General features: G+C 36.6%; 1 protein-coding gene across 2 annotated transcripts in view; it reads left to right on the plus strand.

Annotated features, from left to right (window-relative positions):
• Positions 1-489: 489 nt before the first annotated feature.
• The window catches only part of NYAP2 (neuronal tyrosine-phosphorylated phosphoinositide-3-kinase adaptor 2), a 255,038-nt gene continuing 235,318 nt past the window's right edge, over positions 490-20,209 (plus strand). Inside the window, exons 1-3 of one of the 2 annotated variants that reach the window (XM_027587960.2) lie at positions 490-570; positions 876-1,361; positions 9,509-9,746. In XM_027587960.2, coding sequence (XP_027443761.1) covers positions 9,526-9,746 — 221 coding nt within the window. In that variant the 5' untranslated portion in view covers positions 490-570; positions 876-1,361; positions 9,509-9,525. Of the gene's footprint in view, positions 571-758; positions 1,362-9,508; positions 9,747-20,209 lie in introns of those variants that run through there. The other variant, XM_027587959.2, reaches the window with a different exon arrangement.

A 20,209-nucleotide genomic window follows, 5' to 3' on the forward strand; every position in this document is an offset into this window, starting at 1 on the left:
CAGCAGCCCGAAATACGTCAGCAGTAATTGTGTGCCTGGCTCGGCTATGCAGGGAGGGTGGAGGCAAAATTGATATCAAATAAGGGTATCAAACTGAGATCTCGATGTTCCATTTAAGTTGTTGCTCATTTTCATTAGCCATGCCAGGGGCGAAAAGCTTATCACTTAAACACCCTCTGTAGTAAGAACATTTATTTTTGATGGATTTATATTTTTCTTCTCCATAAAGACTGAATTAGTGTTGTAGTGGATATAAATGAAGGGGTTTCTTTATCCTCTTTTCGTTTTATTATTTACTAATCAGACTTCAGTTCCGATAGATAAAAGAGAGAGGTTCTGTTGCCTAGATGTGAGGCCTTTAATGAGGATGGGAGGCCCCAGGGAGGCGAAATCTGAAGTAGAACGATGCTGCTTTCAGGTTTCTTGTCATTTCTTCAGTTCCTTCTTCTCCCTTTTCCAATGGGCCTAGTGAGCAGGAACTATCCAAGGTGCTAGAATGCTGGCAGCTTTGCCGTTCAATGCAGACGGATTGCAGAAACAGAGAAGAAAGATTACTGCTTATTTCAGAAGGTAGGTTCTTTGTTTCAGAATCCCTGATTAATCAGCAGCAGCATCAACAGACTAAAGCAGCTGGAGAGGAGAGAGAGAAGCAGGAAGGGAGGGAGTCAGAGGCAGGGAGGGAGGGAGGGAGGGGAAAGAGAGAGAATGGGAGAGAGAGAGCTGGTTGTCACGGGGGAGGGACGATGCCACAAGCTAAGCTGCTCCAAACCTTCTGTATGTAAGTGGCAATGAGAAAGAGCATCTTTTTGGCTGAAAGGAGACATTTAGAGAGGATGCTTCTGATTTTTTGTTTTCATTTATTTTTGTCTTCACAGAATATAATCAAATGAGCCACCTTAGCCAGCCTGGGTGATTGCTTCGAGTCTTGTAATAATCTGTGTAGAAAAGTGGGTAAAATCATTCAATTTCTTTCCTGCTGGACCTGGAAGGAGAGGGGCTGTGTATTCATCCCCACCCATTAGCTATGCCCTCTTTTCTCTGAATGTCGATTTAAGGAAGCAAGCACCTGTCTTCTGCCACCGTATCTTCCTAGCAAACTTTAAAGGCCATTTTATCTGATAGGAAGAACATCAAGAATGCTCTGATCTCTAGTGATGAAGAATCTGGGAATGGACACTTTTCCCATCCAGATACAATGCACTTTAATTGAAGAAAAACTGAACTGAACTACAAGTCTATTTCTTATGGTGCTGGATTACTCCTACAGAACTGCCCTGAGATCAACCGCGAGAGAGGGCTCTGACAGACACAAGTCACCTTCTGATTATTGCACTTAGCTCTCCCTGGAGACTTAAATTTTGGTATGTATCTCATTTTTCAGATTCTCTAAGCATGCTAATTGAATCCAGCACTAAATAGATCAAGCAATCTGGTTATGAAATGGAATGGATTTTATCTGGGGATACTCAATGCTGAAGTTTGCATGTCTTATTAGGTGGAACAGAATAAAGCCACAGCGAAGGCATCCAAGGCTTTAATAAGCCTCAGGCTGTTTTGTGCCCTCTTACCCACTTAGTTACATTATCACAGAAATGGTTAAACTAGATTTTCACTGGTAAAATAAGCCATGTTAAATCATTAAAAGCATTGAAAATATTTTCCAGGGTATTAATTGGCATTCACGTTGTGCATGCTAGCTATTTATCTGCTATTTCATACCATAAATATTTTACAACAGTCTCTCAGCATGTTTGTGTCAGCCTAATTTTGAATTCTCAAAAAAAAAACCTACCAAAAAGAAACAACTATCAGACATACACCCAAGCTGAAACTGCTTCTTCCTAACTGAGTAGACATAAACCTCTTTGAGAAACATGTATTTCAATATCACTCAATATCAGGAAGATTTCCTTAGCCTCATCACAACAAATATTTTCAAGAGAACTTTAAGTAGACTTGTTTTACTTGGGACACACACTTATTTTGTTGGGGTGTCTCCATTTTAATTTTTCCAAGAACCAGAAATATTTTAAATACATGAAATGAAGGTCTTCCCTAGCTGGAAGAACTATTACATGAAATAATGTTCCTTCTCATTAGGAAATCATAAAGTTGTTTTGGGATGATAGAACTGTATTCTTTTGTAAACATAGCCCCCAAATAAGGGAATCCAGTGTAAGAAGTTACACAATGTAGTTTTAGTCATTTTAACATGCAAGAATTTATAACCAAGTAGTATGAAATAATGACTGTAGAGCAAGAGTGAAAATTAACTCCTCTCCTAATTCTTCACATGTTAAATAATGCTTCAACTTATTTTCTATATTGTCAATTGGTAAACAGATTAATATGAGAATATGTGAGCCACAAATACCAAAATTATTTTATTTCTCTGTGGAAATTGCAACATATGTTTGCCAACTCAGCAAAGAAGGGGACTCTGAAGGACATGGACAGTTTAGGAAATCAGTGAAAACGGACCTGAGAGAAAATACTACAACTTCACAAGGAATGATTGAGAAGCCCAAGGACTTGATGCATCTGTAAAGTTTAGAAAGAGAAGTGCAAAAATCCTAGAGACAAGAAAGTTGCCTATTGTTACAAAAAAAAAAAAGTCATATACTCTCAATTCAATTAGATGGTTTCCATTGCAGCTCCAGTCAGCAATTTATCATACTGACTATATCTACTTTGCAAATACTGCCTTGTAAGCATCTGGAAACATTTGGCCAAAGGCTCAGAAAAGCACCTAAGCCATTGACATTTTGTGTGAGTCCCTAATATTACTGGAAATGTGCTATTGCTTTAGACCACAGGCAAATAGCACCATGACAACCTGGAAGTTGGGGGCCAGTGTCCAATTTATGATGCTACTCCATTAACATAAACTATGCCCATTTTACCCATTTGGAGAAGGGAGAGAGTGGAGAAAAACTTACTACAAAGTAATCTGCTTTCTGAGAAAAAAGCAATCAGTGTCTTTGTAGTCACTTCAACAAGCTCTCGTGGTTTTAACTCTAACATTTCCCATTTTGGGCAGAACAGCTGCATTTTGATGAAAGTGAGAATAAGAAAATGAGTGTGACCATTTGTGGGGTTGAGGGTAGGATTTTAAGCATAATCAAAGTGAAATGATAAGGTTTATTTTTGACACATTATCAGAAAAACAATTTTAACATGGTTTATACAGGTTACGAATTATAACCAGGCAATCTTGTCTGTTGATTTGATCCTATGTGAAGTCAGCAAATTTTAGAAATTAATTTGCATACATATTTTACATATGTATATGAAGCCTGATTATTTAAATACTTATATTTTCACAATGTGTTTTCAAATTGGTCTGAGTACATGCAGAAAATGTAAGAGCTCTTTTTCCTCCCCCTGAACAACAACAACAAAATAGTTAAAATTGCCTTGGGAAACTTATCTGGATGAGTTGATTCTGCTGGACAAAACAGAATTTTCTATCTTGGAGAAGATGCAATGACTGGAGTGGGAGGGAAAATCAAGTTTTAATAGCTCAAATTCTAATAACTTCCTCACAGCACTGAGACAGGTGTGGTGTGAAAACCTCAGAAATAACTAAGGAGGTGGGGCTTGGAAAACTTTCCCATATGCAAATGAAATGAAATACATAAATGTGAAATGAAGGCAAAATGCCTAGTCTTTCTACCAGGATATTTATTCCCTTGTATGTATTTTGTTTTTCCCAATCAAAACAAATAGAATTATAATAATAACACAAGATAAACATTACATGATTCTAGCTATAACATTATCTTACAGGGTTAACTGTGACCTAAAATTTAAGAAGCTTCTTAACTTCAAGAACTGGGGAGGAATTCTCTCCCAAGCAGTTGCTTTTTCTTCCTCCATCACTCAGGAGAAATGGAAAATATCTGGATTAAGGGAGTTTTCACAACTTTAAATTTTGGAAAACCAAAGTTTTAGATGGAGACCAGTTCCATTTCAGGAATTCTGAATAAACAGTTTAAGAAGAGATAAAAGAACAGGCCCCCACAAGGGCCAGTGGGCTAATTAATTCAGATGACACCAATATACTAGAACCCTGCTTTTGGTAAATGGTGGCCAGTGATCCATTAGAAGGCTCTGCCTGATAAGGCAGTGTACGCACCCTACCTGAGCCAGTCCTTGTGGAGCTAGAGTGACTGATGTCACAATGCATGAAATTACACTAAAAGAGGAATTTGTTCTGAATTTTAAGAAAAGAGAAATACTTCAACTTGTATAAGAAGATGGCATGCTTAATTTTTCTCTGACCCTTTCTGTATGTCTTTTCTTCAACAACAGCCTGTAATTAATGAAATACCTTCTATACTATGGAGAGCCCAATCTTGACACCAGTTAGTGCCACATTAAATATCTTCTGGTAAATTGAGGCTACAAAAATTTTACTCCTAATTAACAAGATAAATCTACGTAAATGTATGTTCTTAAAGTTTTTGCATACACTTAATTCTCAAAAATGTGCTCCTTTTTTTTTTTGGCTTTAACATTGAAAGTCATGTAGTGTCTCAGCTTCTTGGGTTCCTTGGATGCAAGTAGTGTCTACAGAAAGAGAAAAAAAGGAAGTGGATTTTTGTGTTTCTATAGATTCTATTTGGATACCTTTGTATATGTGATAAATAGTTTTATTTCGGTGGAAACATTGTAAAGAAATGTAATGCTATTTTCAGCTCTAGGCTCAGAATGGATAAGTGATGGTTTTACACAAAAGAAAATAGAGACATGGTTAATTCAATACAAAGTTAAATGCTTAATGTTTTAAATATGGGCTTCAATCTCACCAGTTTAAATTTGTGCATCTTAGCTGAGTAGAGTGAAATTTTAGAAAGTGTCACAATATTATATAAAATAGTCTTTGTGAAGGGTGTGGTCTACAGGAAATAACTAACAAGAGTGAAAGAATAAAATAAAGATGAGCAGTTAACTATCCAGTTGTGTTTAAGCCAAGATCTGTAGCTTTTATTACAATGGCAATGATTTTAAATTTAAATTAATTTAAATACAATAATCCAAAAATCAAACAAAAGGAGGGTTTTATGATTGCACAATACAGCAGTGGAAGAAATGTGTAAAGTGAAGATGTGAAGCTATCTGATTTGTATGGGGATTCTGATATTGGTCATTTTAAGTGCTTTCCCAGGACAGTCCTGACACAGATTTTCAATATTAGCCACAACTTCTGAGAAAAAAGAACACACATACAAATCTTGCACTATTTGAGTCCATGCCATGCATTCTTATTAAGATCTTTCTACCTTGTAGATGAAGACCAAGGATGTCAGCTTTTAACCAATGCTCTGGGGGTGAGGGGGCTAAAATATTTAATTTGTTAGGAGCAAAAATGGCTTCAGACACATACAAATTCAAATAAAGGGGATAACTGGAGAAATGCACAATCAAAAGCTCCCTTCAATCTCACTCACTTTGTTGTCACAAATGTACCATGCAATCATTTGAGGTCTAATAAGAATTTCTTACTTATTATGGTAGGGCTAAAGATGCTACCTAAAGGAGAAGGGCTCTTTTGCTTCTTAACTATGGTCTTCCTAAGATGTCAACATTAGGAATTAGGTGCTCAAGACAAGCTTTTACAAAATACTTGCATACAGGATTGTTGTTCAAGGGCCAGAAATGAACTTGATTTAATACCCAGCAGTCAAAACGAAGCCAAGTTTTTAGTGGTATAGAGCGTACCTTATTCAATATCTATCTTAGCCATAACTATAAATTTCTGAAAGACAGATTTATGATCATACCTGACTGTGGGTTCTCACTACATAGAAATTGTAGCCGTTGTAATAAAATAGACACCTCACATCAAGTCCACTTTTCTTTAGTGAGGCCTCACCTTCCTTTAGTGAGGAGTGAATGAATGAATCATTTCATTCAGAGTTCAGTTGGTTGAGAAACATCCTTTGGCTTGGAAGGGTAGAGTCTGAGTGTTTGAGCTTCATGGTTCTTATGTGCCAATTCCTTTATTTTCTAGGTATAGAAAATGGGGCAGAATGGATAAATGATCTGTCTGCATGCATTTGGTTAGGGGGCAAGTCTATGAATGCCTTCCATGCCTCCATTTGCACATCTGTGACTAAGAACATTGAACTGCACTAAACATTCTATTCACTTATGTTCCAAAGTAAAAATGTGTTTATCAAGGAGTGATTACTAAACATAATCTTGGCCATGGTTAAGAATTGTGAAAAGTATCTAATAGCAATGTTATTGACTAGTGATTATGCTGACATTTCTTGAATATGAATTTTCTAACCAAACTTCCAACAGTGTAAGGAGGTATCATTCCAACCACCGTTGCAAAAACATGGAAACTAAAGCTTAGAGGGGTTCATTAAATTGCACAAAGTCAGAGAGACTTAGGGGCGCTTTCATTGGGATTTTCAGGCTGTACTGCTCAAGTTCTCAGTTACATTCTTCAGGACTGCCTAACTGCCTTCTGCCCTGCCCCCTATTACAAACTATCTTTTACATGTGGACCAGAGAGAAGAAAAGTGTGATGCTTAAACATTGGTAGGGTCCAAGTCCATTGTTTATGTTTATTTTTGAAGGCTAGATATAATTGGTGAAAAATGTTCTTTGTTCATCCTCAAAAACTGGTGACCGTAAATCATGAGGAACTAATGAAACCCACCACTGCCACCTGAATCAGTGCCCTTGTCACGCTGCATTGCAATTTTTTATTTATCATGCTTATATAGTGCAATGTGATTGTCTAGAAGGACGCAGTTTTGCCTCATCAGTGCCTCGTTCATAATAGCTGCTCAAGAAATACTTGAATAGGGGCGCTTTGGTCGCTCAGTCAGTTAAGCGTCTGCCTTCGGCTCGGGTCATGATCCCAGAGTTCTGGGATCGAGTCCTGCATTGGGCCCTCTGCTCAGTGGGGAGTCTGTATCTCCCTCTGCCTATCACTCCCTGCTTGTGCTCCTCTCTGTCTCTCTCAAATAAATAAAATCTTAAAAATAATAATAAGAAGAAATGAACAATCATAGAATCAAATCCTTCCCTAGAACTAGATGACAATCATGCTCACATTCATCCGATTTCATTATCTGGAAGTTTTACTAGATTTTATGGTTGATTTTTATCCCTTAAATTTTCATCTCAACTTTTTAAAAAAAAATCTCATAGTACAACTTTCTATAGTTTAAATATTTTATGATATTATTGTTTAATATTGTCTCGGAATAAACACAATTTAAACTCCAGCCAATTTGAAAGACCACTTAGAGAGATAATTAATTTTCAGAAGTACCCAATTAACCTTGTTAATATTTGGAATATATAAACTGTATAAAGGATGTCTGGTGTCATTTGGATGGAAAGAAAATTTAAAGGAAGAAACACAAATTTGGGGGTAATGCCTTTCAAATGGGATATATACAGTTTAGCTCAAGGGCAAAGTGGGAGTGTTCATCTTCCACCCTGAGGCATTATCTCTGGAATCCTTGTGATACTGACTTGGCTTGCTTAACTATGGTAGAATTAATTGCCATGAAGTTATACAGATCTTTTTTTTTTTTTTATCCAGGTACACCTAGTGCTGAAGTCTCTAGTAGAAATGAATTCTCAGTAATGGTAATGCTTCAGCTTTCTGAGAATCATGTTCCTATATTTTTTTTCCTGAAAATTGCAGTCGTTTGTTGCAGTAATTTCTTATTTCTATGTATGTCCACCGCTTGAGCATCTAAACTCATGGACTGATGTTACAATGCAATTCAATTGTGCTAGATAGTTGGAATTAAAAGATCATTTCCTTTGCCAACACATTACGACTTAAAACCAAACCAAACATAATCAAACTTAACATAACAAAAAAGAAATCATGAGTCAACAAACAACTCCTATCCTCTAGTTTCAACCATTTCTTACAGATTGGAGAATAAATCTTTAAATTCAGAATGGGACTCAAATAACATATGAATTGACTGGCAGTTGAAATGCTAATAAACTCTGATAAGAAAAAAAGTTTCCATAGCTACCATCCAGGTAGGGAACATGATTATACGTGTAAAAAAATCAAAATGAAAATTATTTGTAATGGCAAAAGCGAAAGTCTAGGATGTCTACGTTAGATAGTTGGGCTGATATTTTAAAAAGTGTCTTTCTGAGCCTTTTAAAGGAAATAAAAAATGTAAATACAATTTATAATTTTAAATGGCCAACTTTTTTTCTTGTTAATTGATTTTGCTTTTGATTTTTCAATCTGACTCAATTATACTGGTTTCCTATACAACAGTGAAGATGCAGTTGAGGACAGGAAGTCTTATTAAGCTAGATGGGTAAAATACTTAACTTGTAGGCAATTAATTAATTAAATTTCAATTCTTTTTTTGATTGATTAAAGCACCATTTCTCTATCCCCTGGCTTCATTGATTTCTATGATTCACTGGATACTTCTTCTTCAAGGCATCTTGATTTTCATAGCCTGTTGGTTATCCATCACCCATCTATCTATACACATAGACACATTTGACATTACCATTGCTGCCAATCTTCTACATGTACTTTTATTATGATAATATTAGCTAAAATTATTATATGCTTATTATCGTTAAACTCTATGCTAAATTCTTTATACCATCACCTCTCTAAATGGTTACATCAACAGGAGGTAGAAGCTGTTATTCCATCATTTTGTAGGTGAGCAGAATATGTATTGGTTGAAAGTCCTATGTTTTATTGTTTTGATTTGATTTTGGTTTTTCAGTAATCCGTTCTATGGCTTGGGTTTTTAAACCTTCATATAGCAGTGATAATTGTAGTTGTCACTGCTTGAATTACCAGACTGGTGAAGATTAATATGATCTTGGTGACCTATGATATTTGAATCATAGTAGGAAGCCATGATGGAGCACCATTTTGGAAAATAATATTGGGTCAAAAAGGGATTATTTCCAAAACAAATTATATTAGAAATGTGTATTTCCTTGCGTACTGCTTATATTTTGCACAAACGGTTTAGGTTTGTAGATCTTAATTTAAAATTATAAGGAAAACACACACAATAAGAAAGTTCGTTCCAAATAATTATATCATTTTATTTCAGATTGAGCAAAGAAGTCTTTATGGCAATTAGGAATAAATGAAGCTTGGATCTGATATATCTTATTGATATAAGAACACATTTTTGAGAAACAAAACCATGACGCTAAATACATAAACCAAACATTGATGTTGGCACACTGTATTTGTATGCTCACATTACCTATCACTGCGAGAAATTTGGCCTTTGCTGTGCTAATTTTGTTGGTTTGAGGAGTGTTTGCTACTCAGGCAACATTCATTTAATATTTACTTCAAATACTCTTGATGGTTTGTAGTTTCTAATGAGGCATTTTCTCCAAATAGATTCTACCATAATCACTAGAGCTTTTTGGTCTGACGAGATACTAGGGTGAATAAACAGCACCTTGTTTTTTATCTTCACCTTTGATAAAGGTAAAATGTGTTCTCATCCTACAGGAAGTGTTCCTTTTTACATGATACCCTCCAAGATGATGAGTTCTAATCCCGAGGAAGACCCTTTGGACACATTTCTCCAGTATATTGAGGATATGGGGATGAAGGCCTACGATGGCTTGGTTATTCAGAATGCATCAGACATTGCTCGAGAGAATGACCGCTTGAGGAATGAAACCAACCTGGCCTACTTGAAGGAGAAGAGTGAAAAACGCCGAAGACAAGAAGAAGCAATAAAACGGTAAATATAAATAAAAGTATTCTGAGTCTTGCGTACACAAGGAAACCGGTGAGTTCTGCAAAGGCTGTGATGTTGTCACCTGGTCAGGAAGGATGTTTACCACAATTAGGCTTGATGAGACAAAGTGAAATTGGCACTTGAACTATAACAGAAATACAATTCTTCTGACTCACAGGACTCTCGCATTAGCTAACAAAAGTTATTTACTGGTGTGTTGTGCATATGGAGGTACAGCTGGGACTGGGAAAGAATTCAGTTTTCTTTAATAAAAAGTCATACCAAACAACCTCTTGATAAAAGCCCAAGGGAACACATAAGCACTTTCATAGTCAATGTTTGATGAAAATCCCCACCTTATTTAATGATCTTTGTCTATAGTTCTTACCTTATAATAGTCATCTTCTTCTTAGATTATAAAAAGACTCATCAATAATTAGAATTATATGAGCCTCTGAAGGCAGGGGGAACCCTCACTGTGTGCTCTCTGTGCAGAATTTTATGACTATTACATATCTTGTCTGGTACCAAGTGCCCCAGGTTTGTTGAAATGAAATGACTTTTATGCTGCAAAACCTACAGCTACAAGCAAATAAGTGCCAGCTTACAGCTTCCAAACTGAGGCTGAATTTCCTAGGGCAATGAAACCCAAAGAAGGATATACATCTTTTGATTTCCCAAAGAATGTCATAGTGTTTCCGGCGTGTGTATGTGTGTGTGCGTTCGCAATAGGGGTACAGGTAGAGGCATACTGTGTTATACAAGTCTTATTTTTTCAATAAGGTCTATTTACTAAATGCAAAGATTCAGAATTTAGAAAATTAATTCATATCAATTAGCTGGATACTGAATAATATTAGTTAAACTATTTTGATAGTTGGTGGACTTTTTCATTTAATCCAACATTAATACTTTGCTTACGCTCTGTGAACATTATGATATTAGGGAAGTTATTATTTTAAGATGAACTATTTATTCTTATAATGAAACTAGATAAGGATGCACTACTTTAATCGTTTAATCGTATAGAACTTTATATGAGAAGTTTGGGAGAGAGAGAGAGAATTGGAAACCGAAAAGAGAAATGTTACGGAGGATTATTTTTGAAAGAGGGTAATCTTTTTATTTTGGACTATTAAAATGAAAATCCATGCATTACCAGGTATAAAAATGTTTGCGAAATTACATACTTGATAAATGTTTCCACAATTGTGTATATTTAAGTCAATGTGTTGTTGGGGATTATGTAATTTTTTATTTCTACCCAATTTTAGTTGGTATCACCAATTTCCTTCTAGGATACACTAAATGTCCTTTCTTCGGGACAATTCTTCCCCCTGGGAATTAATTCTGATGGACTTATGTATGTATGTAAGCATTTTGCTTTTATGAGAATGAGTTTTCCAAAATTCATTACAAAAATGGATAGCCCACATGTCTTCTAAAACAGCTTCACCGCTAAAATGAAAGTTTTCCTGATCTTGACATTAAAACTCAATAATTCATTCTTTTCTTTAACCTTAAATATAGAATTATTTGAAGTAGTTGCATTAGATTTTACAGAATACTAAAGTGTGCTTATCATGGTACTACTAACTTCTGTGTTTCATCAACAAACTTTAGAAGGGTTCTATCTAAAGATATTAAGACAGTGGACTTATCTTCAAATTGAATTCTGACTCCACCCTGAAGTAAGGATCAGGCAGGGAGACTTAATCCAGGTCATAAGGAATGACAGATCCAGGTGAGATAGATAGAGCACCTCACACCTGAGGTCAAGATGATTCAAGGCCACTGGCAAACAATGCATGCAGTATGCACCAAGGTTGCTGATGTCCAAACTACAGTGTAAGTTTCATGAGAATGATCCTATTTTTCTATACAGTTCTTCAAACAGGATCTAAAGTAGATCTATTGTTCAATAAACATTTGCTGTTAAATGTATTAACTGATTGGAGAAATACATCTTAAAATTTTGCTAAGTGCCAGGCAATGTTCCAGACCTTGATGAGACAGCAATGAACCGAACAAAGTTCCCGATATAAAGAAGCTACATTCTGAGGGAAGGGTGAAGGAGAGGCAATACTAAACGTATTTATATATTAATATATATATATAACCAGTGGTAAAACAAAGCTTGGTAAAGAAGATAAAAATAGAGCCCAGGGAAGGCCCCTTAAATGATGTTTGAGACATTGGAAAAGCGCTGCCAATAATGTGAGGTGTATGGCTATTGGCAGGAAGAGAACTCTAGGTAGAGGGAATAGCAGGCTCGATGTATTCCAAGCAGAGGGCAAGGTGTCACACAGCGACGAAGGCAAGGCATGGGGGGATGTAAGTCTAGACTGGTAGAAGGCCACCAGGTAATGTAGACCTTATAAGCTCTTGTGTTTTATTCTGAAGAAAACAAAATTCACTGAAGATTTTTGAGCAGAGGTGTGACCTGCATTAACTGAACATCTTGCCAGGGTTACTCTTGCTTCTGTGTTGAATAGATGGATTGGGCATGGCTAAATGTAGGAAGTCCAGAGAGAAAGCCTTTGCAGTAATTCAGGTGAGAGATGATGGTGGCTTGGACTAGGGTGGTAATAGTAAAGGTGGCATAAAATGATCAAATGATGGGCACCATCAGAATTTTCTAATTGATGAGATGTAGGAGTTGAGCAAGAGAAAAAAAAACTGAAGATGGCTTTCAACTTTGTGTTGCTGTTGTTTTGTTTGCATGTGTACAAGTGTGTGTTTTGCTTTGTCTTTTGCCTGAGACACAAGAAAAATGAATGCTTTGTCTTTTGCCTAAATGAAATGGCAAAGACTAGAAGAGAAGAAGTTTGAGTTAACTGTTAACTGTTAACTCATAAAAGCTCAGCTTTGGTATCCCAATTTTGTGAGCCCTTTTGGATGTCCAAGTAGAGAATCCTGGATAGATAGTTGGGTCCAGGATTTATGGTAAAATCAAAGCTAGAGACATAAATATGAGGGTCATCATAGTCTATAGATTTCAAGGCATGGGCCTCGTCGAGTATTCCTAGAATATAAAATTAGAGAGGGTTGGGAGAAGCACACCTGACTGTTCCCTGGGACACCTGACTGCTTACATGATAGGAACAATAGAAGAATCCAGGAAGAATAGCCATAAGAGAGGGGAAAAACCATGAAAGAAGGTGATGTCTCAGAGTGAAGTGAGAAAAGTGATTAAAGAAGATAGATTTTACTGATGGATCAGCCATGTTGAAACCTGAGAACTGACATCTCTTACCACATTGGTGTTACTGACAAGAGCAGTTTTGGTGAAGGCCTAGGGACAAAACCCAATGAGATTGTATTCATGAGAGAGTGGGAAGAAAGGAACTGAAGCAAAATATAGAGAATCATTTTGAGGGCTTTAAGGCTAAAGAAATTCAAAAATATGGAGAGTAGTTGTAGTGGAAACTGGGTCCTTTGGTACTTTGTTTTTTATTTATTTTTCCTTTAAGAAGAGAGAAAACTAGCTTATTTAAAATGCTGATATGAATGATTACAATAGAAAGGGAAATGTTAATGGCTTAAGAGTAAGAAGGAAAAATTACTGTAAATACCTTTGGAAGAGACAAAATACTAGCAAAATCTCCTAAATTACTGAGACTTCTAGATGTCTTTCTTTTCCAAAAGCATGGCCCATGTACAACATGAGGACATAGAGTTCTCTGGATATTGTTGGAGGGGATGGGATTTGAGAGAGAAACATCAACCGAGCCAAAAATGCGGTGATCAGACAGGAGGAGGGGCCCAAAAGCCTCACGTGACTCTGTGCCAGGGCTGGCTGTGGGTTTCTTAAGTTATCCTCTCTCAGTGTCCACTGTAATATCCAAATTCAACTTTATTTTGTTCATATGGTGGCCGGTATTTTGGGATTCTGACAATTGAAAACATAATGATCTTTTATTTTCTTCTCACAGTACACTTTTGGAATTACTTCAATCTTCTGAATAGAAAATATATTTTTAATATTTTTGAAAACCCCCTAGCAGGATTCCAGTCACTCAAGCATTTTGGGGTTTCAGGGTTGGCAACCGAAGCAGAATACTCACATCTAAATATAACACATATTTTAATATTTTTAACATGTAATTTATGTCCAGTCGTAAACAAATTCTACATGACATTAATGAACATAGCTTAATCAATTAAAAGTCTTTAACATGTCTGCTGAATACCTTCTTAAATATATGCTATGATTTAATATATGGGATATAAATGCTGAAAATCTAAAGATGGGCCATGTTTGACCTTGAAAAGGCATTGATGATAATTCTCTGTGAAATATGCCAGTTGCAATTTCAGAAATGTGCAGACTGCCAAGGATTGCTTAAAAAATGGAAATAGGATTTCATATGATTGACCTTCTGGATCACATATGTGCTGAAATGCCTTTTGTGCTGAAGCTGGGAGGCTTAAAACACTGAGCTCTCAGAAAAAGAATATCCTCATCACTTTCTCAGTGTTGTAAGTCACTTAGGCTTTCTGAGTCCAATTCCTTATTTTTAAACTAACTTGAGCCCCCTGTCACTCCTAACTTTCTGGTATCTTCACTTCCATTTCTCAAATGGGATTTTACTGAAAAGGCTTATTGTGAGAAAAATTCTAAATAAATAAAAAAAGTGATCCTGTTAGTGCTTTTTTTTTAACAGCCCCAAATAACATTTGATGAGAAAGAATGGGAGAGAAAGACCAAAAGGAGAAAAGTTAATGGAGAATGAAAAAATTATTTCAGTAGCTCATCGTTTCTGCTATTTTAAATCCTAACGGTTTTATGCAGGCACTGTTAAATGAGATTTATTTTTTATTAAAAAGCCTGTAAGAAAACAAACACTCAAAACCTACAGCTTCCAACAAGTGAGCTCCCTTGATGTGGGTTATAAAACCCCGGTTTGTCATTTGTGGGGGTGAAAAGCGATGTTTAAGAAACAGGGATGATGGGGATGTTGAACCGCTGATGCAACACAGGACCACACATTAAGAAGGAGGCAACTGGCCAAAGAGAATAGAATCTGGCCACAGACAAGTTGTAAAGGTAGGGCCTGTGTGTACCTGTGAACATAAGGCCAGTTTTGGAAGCTCACTTTGTATAGGTAAAGCCTTGTTTAGGATTCACTGAGGAGGAGGGGTGATCAAAAGAGCATCTGGTATATCAAGACCACATTGAGGTTTGAGGCTTCCTTTCAAGTGAATTTTTCTCTCTGGATTCTGGAACTTGTCCCGATGCTATCTCCTTATACTATTAGCCACAGAATTTTGAAAACAATATAGGCAACATCCCTTCAATAAAAAGCAACAAGAAAATATGTTCCCAGTGCATGATTTTCCAAGTATGTTTTCTATTATCTGACCCGGTTGGATTTTTTTTCCCCTAATGAAACAAATGTTACATTAGTGAAATTCTCCCAAACATTGCAAGTCTGGAAGACAGCTCTCCACTACAGCAAAGTGGTTCTGTCACAAAGGACTACTTAGGCTGATTAGGAACATCTCTGTTCCCTGTGGATGCCCTCAAGGGATCTATATGAGGTTATATTTCCTCTTTAAAAGTGACAGTCAGAAATGAAATTAGATTACTTACAGCTCCTTTAAAAAAATACATGCAATTGCATATTAGTATGTATACTTGGAAGTTATTTATATTTGAAGGGTTCAGTATTTCTGTTAGTCAAAGAGAAACAAAGGACCACTAAATATCCTTTAGACCATGGAGGAAAATAAAAAATAAAAATAAAAGAAGTATTTGCTTTTCTTTTTCTAACACATTGCTACCTAAAAAGTAAATGGTTCTAAACCAGGGTTTTGAATTGGTTAATATTTTAAATGATTAGCCAAGACATAATTACACAGAGAACTCTTATTAGAGAAATGTTAACAGTTACATAAATCCTCTCTAGATAGTTATGGCTTCTGAAGTCATACTCATGATTTGTGACGAGACTATATGGAAATAGAGAGCATTTGCTGAAGTGCATTTTCGGGAGTGATCTATCCATTCAGTGCCATATGAATACCTACTTTGGTCATGAATAGATAATCTTATTGGGTTTGTTTTAATTGGAGGCATGTAGAAAAATGAAATACCCTCTTTGTATATCAAAACAGATGTTGAAGTATCATTGCTCAGGTGAACTGAGGACAGTTAAATGAACAAGGGTTCAAAAACATAACTGTGTCAACTTTTAAAAATATTCTACAGCTAGTCTTAAAATATTTAGAAATACTCTATAGCTAGTATAGAAATACTCTACAATTAGTGAAAACTCCTATGCTTAGAGCCTAGGAAACAAACTCAAAAAGCCCTCAACCATAATCCTATCTAGAATGAAATTCAAATCTGCAGCATGTCAGGGTCTTGCTGGACTGCATCGGCTGATCTGATCTGATGTGAATTTCTGACCTAATTTTGCTGTAGGACTCAGTACTCAGGCAGAGAAAACAAGGTTAATATGTTGATAAGGGGGTGAGATTAAACAGCAGACAGTATCTTAATAACCCTCTCTAATTTCAGCTTCCTCTTGTGTTTGTGATTAATTCCAGTCACTTTTGTATTAATCATTTCAGGGGACCTCAAGCTGCTTTGCTTGTTTTTAATGTTAAAATTATGCATCCAGATTTTTTTTTCAAAGATAAACAAGATATCCAGATATTGGAGTAATTTTGGTTAAAGATCAAGTGTATGGGGAAATTTTTACTCACAGAACTTTACAATTAGAAGACAGAATTCAATAATTCACCTTGTCCACCCCTCACTGGCTGCTCTTTATTGAGCCAGAAGCCAAATCTACAAGGTTGATCCTAAATATATTGATTTATTGAAAGTGTTCCATTTTTTTTCCAGTGCTGGTGGGGAAAGTTAATATTGATGAGCATATATCCAGGGACACCACTTATGCTCATTAATATTAACTTTCCCCACTTAGCCTAAGGATACCACATTGGTCGGTTCTGGCCATTGTGCCTGTTCACTTTGCACATCAAAGTGGTGTCTGTCCTTCTGGCCTGCCATTTTCAGGAAGGGTCACCACAGTCCTAATATGATTAATACAAACATTAGTAGCATTCATCTATTTACAATTTACACTGCATCCATATTTGTAATGAACACAATTTTAAGTTTTTCATTCAGTCACCTGACGAGACAGATTAGAAGCCACAGAAGGCTCATTAGAAGCCATAAAAGGCTCATTTAAGATAAGCCTCCTTCTCCTCCTCACTTACCTTCTTGGGAGCTATTTATACTTGTGGTTGTTTCAACCTGAATTAGATTCTAGACCTAGCCCTGACTTTAGATTTTAAGAATCTCTGTATCTGTTCCATATCTGAAATAAATAGACAGATGTTGGCAAGAGGAGGGGCTTTCACAACATAACCCCATATGGGCCAGTCAGTCAGCATGAGGATTAAGCTCTTCTAATGTTGAGGAAATAGCAGCAAAGAATAGACCTTCCAAACGTCCAAACCTATGGCCACCTGAATGATTGAAAAGACACCCTTTGGAAAATTTCAGGTAATCTTTCTTTTAAAAGGCATGTTACATATTTAGAGATGGTTATAGATTAATTAGGCAATAGCTTTCAGCCCAGGGCTGTTTTTTATACTCTTCTGGCTCTCGGAGGATTGTTTCAATCTTTAACTAAACTTGTCCTTTGTAAAATGTTCAAAAACCCAGATAAGGGAAAGGAATTATTACAGAGCAAGGTTATGAGTCAGAGGACTTTTTCGCTACTAAAAATGCAATATGGCTTAGAGAACATGTCTAATGTAACAAATGAAACTGCTAGAGACTGAACATGCTAATAAAATAGCTCCAAGGCTCTGTCCAACTTTGACTTAGCCTGAAAAAACCTTCATTATAAATTTATAAGTCACCTTGAAATTGATTTTGATCATGAATTGATAGAAGGAATATCAAGCCACCCTCCCAAAATGGATCTTTGCCCCAAACATATGTCTCTAGTTAAAAGTTATTCTCAATGACACTCATATTTGGAAATACATGACAAAATATTCATGTCCATCCTAGAATATGAATATAACTAGCCTGCCGGGAAGCAGAGGGGAAAAAAAAAAGCAAACTTCATTTTTTTTATAAAGAAAAGCACTTTCAATAAGATATACAAGGAAAATGCTTTAAAAATAAAAAGACCAGCATTTAAAATCCATTATTTTAATTAGTAAACTGCATTTTAGTCTTTGATTTGAGGCTAAGTATACCACTCAGCATAACATGATGTTGGAATAAGAAATGAGGTTGTTCAGCAATGAAGAGCATTACCAAGGAGACATCTTAATTTCCTATTAGGCTGATGTTTATGGGTGTTGTTTAGCTATTTTGTTTCTACATTAATTTTTTTGGTAAGCATTTATTGAACATCTATTTCATGGCAGGCATTGTTCTAGCTTTTGGGGATAAAGCAGCAAAATAGTAAAAATGTTTGCCTTTGAGGGATTTACAATCTTTTGGGGGCGGGAAGAAGGAGACAGACAATAAGCAAGTAAAGTATAGAGTAAGTTAAAATGTGATGAGTTCTATGAAGAAAAGTAAATCAGGGCATTGGAGGTCAGAGGTCTGGGGAGAAGGCAATTTTACACAGATTGGTCAGGGAAAGGCTCACAGAGCATGTCACATTTGAGGGGAAAAAGCTGTGTTCCAGGATGAGGAAACATCCAGAGAGGATGCCCTAGGTGGGAGCTTTTCTGGCACGTTGGAGGAACCGACCAAAGGTGAGTGTGACTAGAACCGGGCAAGTGAGGTCAGAAGGAACGGGGTTGGATCTCGACAGGACATGGAGGTCACTGTCAGAGCTCTGTCTTTTACTCAAATGAGGTGAGATGAGAAATCATAGTGTTTTGAGAGGAAGAATGCCTGCCCTATCTGACTTCTGTGATTAAAAGGAGGGTCATGCTGGCGGCTATGTGGAGAAGCGAGGGAAGAAGCTGGAGCATCAATTGGGAAGCTACAAAAACAATTATGAGGAGGGAAGATGTTGGTGTGGACCAGCGTCCATGGACAGGGGACGATACGGTGGAATTCAAGATACACCGTGAAGGAAGAGTTGATGGAATTTGGTGACAGATTCTATGTGGGGTTGAGAGCGATGTAAAACCATGGTATTCCTATTAACTAAGATGGAAGGAGAACAGACGAAGGGTTTGGGTGAGAAAGATTTTGGACGTACTAAGTTTGATATGTTTATTAAGCTTCCAACGATTTGTTGATTTTTGTAACAATTAATGTTTCCTTTTTGATAACTTGTAGGTGAGAGATTGCATAATTTTATAGAAGTTTGAAATACTTTTATAAAACTCTAAAAGTTATACAGACACTGAAACATTTAAGTTTGAGGACAGATTTTTTTTTTTTTTTTAAGTGTTTATTTGAGCTCATGTACTGAGCAAGCACAGTACATGAACCACTGCCTGGAGGTCTCTCCATTGTGCAGAGTTAGTGGAGTTAGTGATCTTGATTCTGAGAGCGACATGATCCACACTCTCAGACACTTTCCAGTTTAGGGCAGAGATAACAGCCCTAGTCCTATAATCTAAGAAGCGAGATAAAGGGCAGGTAGGTGTAGGCCTGCTGAATACTTGATAATTTTGAAGAGAAAAAAATGCTCTGAGGATGGGTTGATTCAATTATTAGCATTGGTAATATCCACTTACGACCTTTTTACAATGATAGAGACATAGGTAATTAGTTTGTTAATTGATGCACATTAGGCACTTTTTCTGTTTTTGGGTATGACAATAAGCCAGTAGATGATTATCCCATTGTAAAAAGACAATTTGGAGTAACACTGTGTTGAGGGGTAGGGTACAAGGTAGCATAACTGAGTAGTGGAAAAATCCTAGGGCACAGACAAAGGTGGGATGAGTCACTTTCTTTCCCAGCTTTAGTGAGACCCATAAAAAGTCCCTTAATTCTTCTTCTTCTTTTTTTTAAAGATTGCATTTATTTATTTGACAGAGAGACACCGCAAGAGAGGGAACACATGCAGGGGAAGTGGGAGAGGGAGAAGCAGGCTTCCCGCTGAGCAGGGAGCCTGATGCTGCTGGGGCTCCACCCCAGGACCCTGGGATCATGACCTGAGCCGAGGGCAGATGCTTAATGGCTGAGCCACCCAGGGGCCCCAAAGTCCCTTAATTCTTAAGGTTAAGTTTATTCATTTGGTAATTAGAAATAACAATATTCACTTTCTTGCATTGTTCAGAGAAATAAAGATACAACACTCGTGGAGTAGCCAACACATTGCTGCTGCTTAGAACTGGTAATTGTTATTGTTGTTAGTATTATTATTACTATTACTGGTTTTACCTTCATCATTATCACCTTCATCTTCATCACATAATGTGGTTATCTTAATAATGACATATGGCATCATGTCCAAAATGGTTCTGCTTCCATTTAGGGTAGAAACCAACACAGGGGAAAGAAAGATTGTTAGCTT

The sequence above is a fragment of the Zalophus californianus genome, chromosome 3 (assembly GCF_009762305.2).
Source record: "Zalophus californianus isolate mZalCal1 chromosome 3, mZalCal1.pri.v2, whole genome shotgun sequence".
Lineage (NCBI taxonomy): Eukaryota > Metazoa > Chordata > Mammalia > Carnivora > Otariidae > Zalophus > Zalophus californianus.